The 3,472-nt window shown below is 42.7% G+C and overlaps 1 protein-coding gene across 1 annotated transcript; it reads right to left on the reverse strand.

Moving 5' to 3' along the window:
* Window positions 1-314: 314 nt before the first annotated feature.
* LOC133851801 (putative receptor protein kinase ZmPK1) lies at window positions 315-2,976 on the reverse strand. The gene has a single exon (XM_062288382.1). It carries the CDS (start codon window positions 2,855-2,857, stop codon window positions 455-457), a length of 2,403 nt encoding a protein of 800 aa, XP_062144366.1. The 5' UTR covers window positions 2,858-2,976; the 3' UTR covers window positions 315-454.
* Window positions 2,977-3,472: the final 496 nt, after the last annotated feature.

Raw genomic sequence — 3,472 nt, forward strand, 5'->3', positions numbered from 1 at the left:
TATCTGTCTTAGACTCTTAAACATTTGCGCGCTTACCTCATTGAAAATTTTCTTTTCTCTCTCTTTTTTTTCCTTTAAGGGAAGAGTCGGAAGACTCATAACTTGTCAATTGTCACTAATGGGATTGGATGTGCAATAATTCTGAATAATATAATCGGTTATTTATTGTACGACCCTCCATATTCCAAAAGAAGTCAACCATTGTTGGCCTGGACAACACGAAAGCACTGTAATTGATCGATATGGCGGCCGGTTGAGCACTGTGGTATATGCCCCATCCTTTGGTCGGCAAAATTCTATCCTAGAAGTGTCGATGAATCGTCAAATTAATCCATTTATTACGGTATACAAATATAAGTATTCATTAAAAAAAAAAAAACGATTACAGAAAGAAAATAATCACAATTTAAAGTAGACAACTTTAAAATTGAGTTTCAAACAATATTAGATGACCCTAATGGCGCAGAAGCATCTCTACAACCTGGTTCATGGTGGGTCTGTCATCTTTGTCGTCTGCCACACATTGCAAAGCAACTTTGACCAGAAGCTCCATCTTGGCAGAGTCATATTTCCCAACCATCCTGGGATCAATAATTGCTTGAATCCATGACTCATTTGCACTAGTGCTTGCAATATTGTTGTTGATCTTCTCCTTCACCAACTTGACCACGCTCGTATACTCCCCCGCCCCTCCGCTGTTAGAGCTATGCATACCTGTCGGGCTCTTTCCAGTAACCATTTCCAACAAAACGATCCCGTAACTGTAGACATCCACTTTAGATGTTATAGGAAGATTGTAAAGCCACTCTGGAGCCATGTAACCTCTAGTTCCTCTCATCTTTGAGAAGCTTGAATGATCAAGTTCACTTCTATTTAGAAGTTTAGACAAGCCAAAATCTGCAACTTTCGGTTGGTAATGATCAGAGTATAAGAGTATGTTCTGAGGCTTTACATCACAATGAAGAACCCACTCCAGGCACTCCTCATGCAAGTAAGCAAGGCCTTTTGCTGTACCCACTGCAATTTCAAACCTCTTTTCCCAATCAAGTGCATTAGAAGTAAGATTTTCCGCCAAGGAACCATGCTCCATGTACTCATACACTAGAAGCCTGTGCTTTCCCTCTACACAGTATCCCCATATCTCTATCAAGTTCATGTGGTTAAGCCTCCCAATAATGTTTACTTCTGCTAAGAATTCTGCTTCTCCTTGGTTGGCTTCGTTGAGTCGCTTGATTGCACATACCCGCTGATCAGGCAGTACACCTTTGTATACTGTCCCCCCCGCACCTCGTCCGATCACTTCACTGAATCCTTTCGTTGCCTTTCTGAACTCAGCAAAGGTGAAGCGCCTAAATCTTGTTGTCAGGAGGTATCCTTGTTCAGTTGGGTCTGAATGTCTGTTAGTCCTGAATAAGAAAAACAACACCAGCAAAACGCAGGTGACCTCTGCACCTCCGACTGCAATGGCAAACCAAAGCAAAAGCTTCACCGTCTTATTTTCATACGTTTTTCTTACTTGCTTTGAAGCTTCGCTTGAACACTCCAACCTTGAATTTTCGTTATCTGGCGTGTTGTTGTGGGAAAGACCAGCTTTGGGTAGTCTTAAATATAAATCTCCCTCAAAATTTGGTGTGCGTCGCCCATTGAGTAGCATAAACTTGGGGTAACATTTATTGACACCTTCATCAGCAATAAACTTAAATTGGAACCCTTTGCAATCACAATATTTCAGGCATTGTTCTTCGCAGCTTCGTAAGGAACGATTCGATGGGGCCTCTATATCAGAGCCGTAGAACTCAACATAAGCAAGTTGGACAAAACTGGACTCATTCCTGTGACTGCAAGAGATGTTGAATTCTGGCATACACCCAAAAGACCAGTCAGTTGGATCCTCCATCTTGAAGCCCCGTAAGCAAGAGCATTTCCTGCCAGAAGCGTGATCATAACTACACACGCTATTGGGTCCACAGATGCCATGAATCTGACATGTGATAGACAACGCTTGCCATGTCACAACCCAATCCCGACCTTCATTCGTCTCTTGCAGGCTGTACAATCGCAGGTTGCCATCAGAATCCACCGTCAATCGTCTGGGAACTAGCACGCCAAAATCTGCTGCTTGGAAAGCAAGATGGTCAGACGATTGGAAATAGCCTGTGACGTTTAGTATTCCGTCTCTACTTGTATTGTACTTAGACCTTCCGGCTTTTCCGAGGTCATCTAACCATGGAGCAGGCCAATAGAGACTGGATACTGTTATGCCTTGGTGAAGCAGGCGGAGTACATTATCGTTGTCAAAATAGAGCTTATAGTAGCCAGAAGAATAGTCAGCTTCACCTTTTTTTGAGATAAGGCTTGAAACCCTGGTGAGTGCTTGTTGAGGTAGAAGAGTATCTGTAGGCGAATCAAAGCTTTGCCAGATGACAACGCTCTGATCAGAACTATGAAGAACAAGATTGCCTGTGTTTAGGAGCTGTAGCTGCAACTTGGAGGCATCGAATGAGGTCAAGACTGGTGTTCTAGTGGCCCAAATGGTTATACCAACAGAGTTTGTTAGGATAAGCTTGCCATCTTTCAAAAGTGAAAGCTGTGAACCTTTTCCATCCACAGGATCATCTCGGTTTGCCATCCAAACAACGGTGCGAGCCGAGGAGAGTGTGAACCATATGGAAAAGCAGAAAGCGTTATCCCCAACGGGGAAAAACCCCGCAGAGAATTCACCATTTGCTGAAACCAATGCGTCGCTTGGTTTCTCGACTGATAGAGATGAGCCTCTGAGAAGGTCAAGTGTTTCAGATGAAGATAGAGAAGAAGCTTGCAGCAGACAAAGAAGAAGGATTAAAATTGAGATATCCATAGATATGCGAGAGGTGGCGTAAAATCTTGTTCATACTGCATATATAGCCGACGAATTAAGAAAGCAAATGCTCACGACCACAAATTAGAAGATAGTCCGTATGGGCGACTTACCATTTTGATGGTTGAGTCTTCCCTCCCGAATAAGGCTGGCACATTAATTAGCACATGTTCTATGTCTATATTCACTTCACCATTGACCTTTGACTAAAGACTCAAGTCGCTGGTTTAGATCAACTTTAGGACGTTGTACACAGGGGTAGTGGTTTTATCATTTTTCATATATATATATATATATATCAAAGTAGATTTTTTTAAGGTTTTTTTTTTTTTTTTGGGCATTAATCAGCGGTAGCTAGCAAAGTCTAGTCAGAGTATTATATAATAATTAAGCTTCAATCATGGCACATGTTCTTTGATCGGACTAGGGGTGTAAACGAGCCGATCCTGAGCGGGTATTGCCTGTTCGAGCTTGGCTCGTTTAAGTAACAGTAAAGGTCGAGCTCGAGCTCGAGCTCGAGCTCGACACGAGCTGAAAAATCTTGTGCGAGATCGGCTCGTGTAGGAAAAAATACTGTCCGAGCTCGAGCTCGAGCTCGGTCATTTTAGTCGATTC

The sequence above is a fragment of the Alnus glutinosa genome, chromosome 12 (assembly GCF_958979055.1).
Source record: "Alnus glutinosa chromosome 12, dhAlnGlut1.1, whole genome shotgun sequence".
In the NCBI taxonomy this organism is placed as follows: domain Eukaryota; kingdom Viridiplantae; phylum Streptophyta; class Magnoliopsida; order Fagales; family Betulaceae; genus Alnus; species Alnus glutinosa.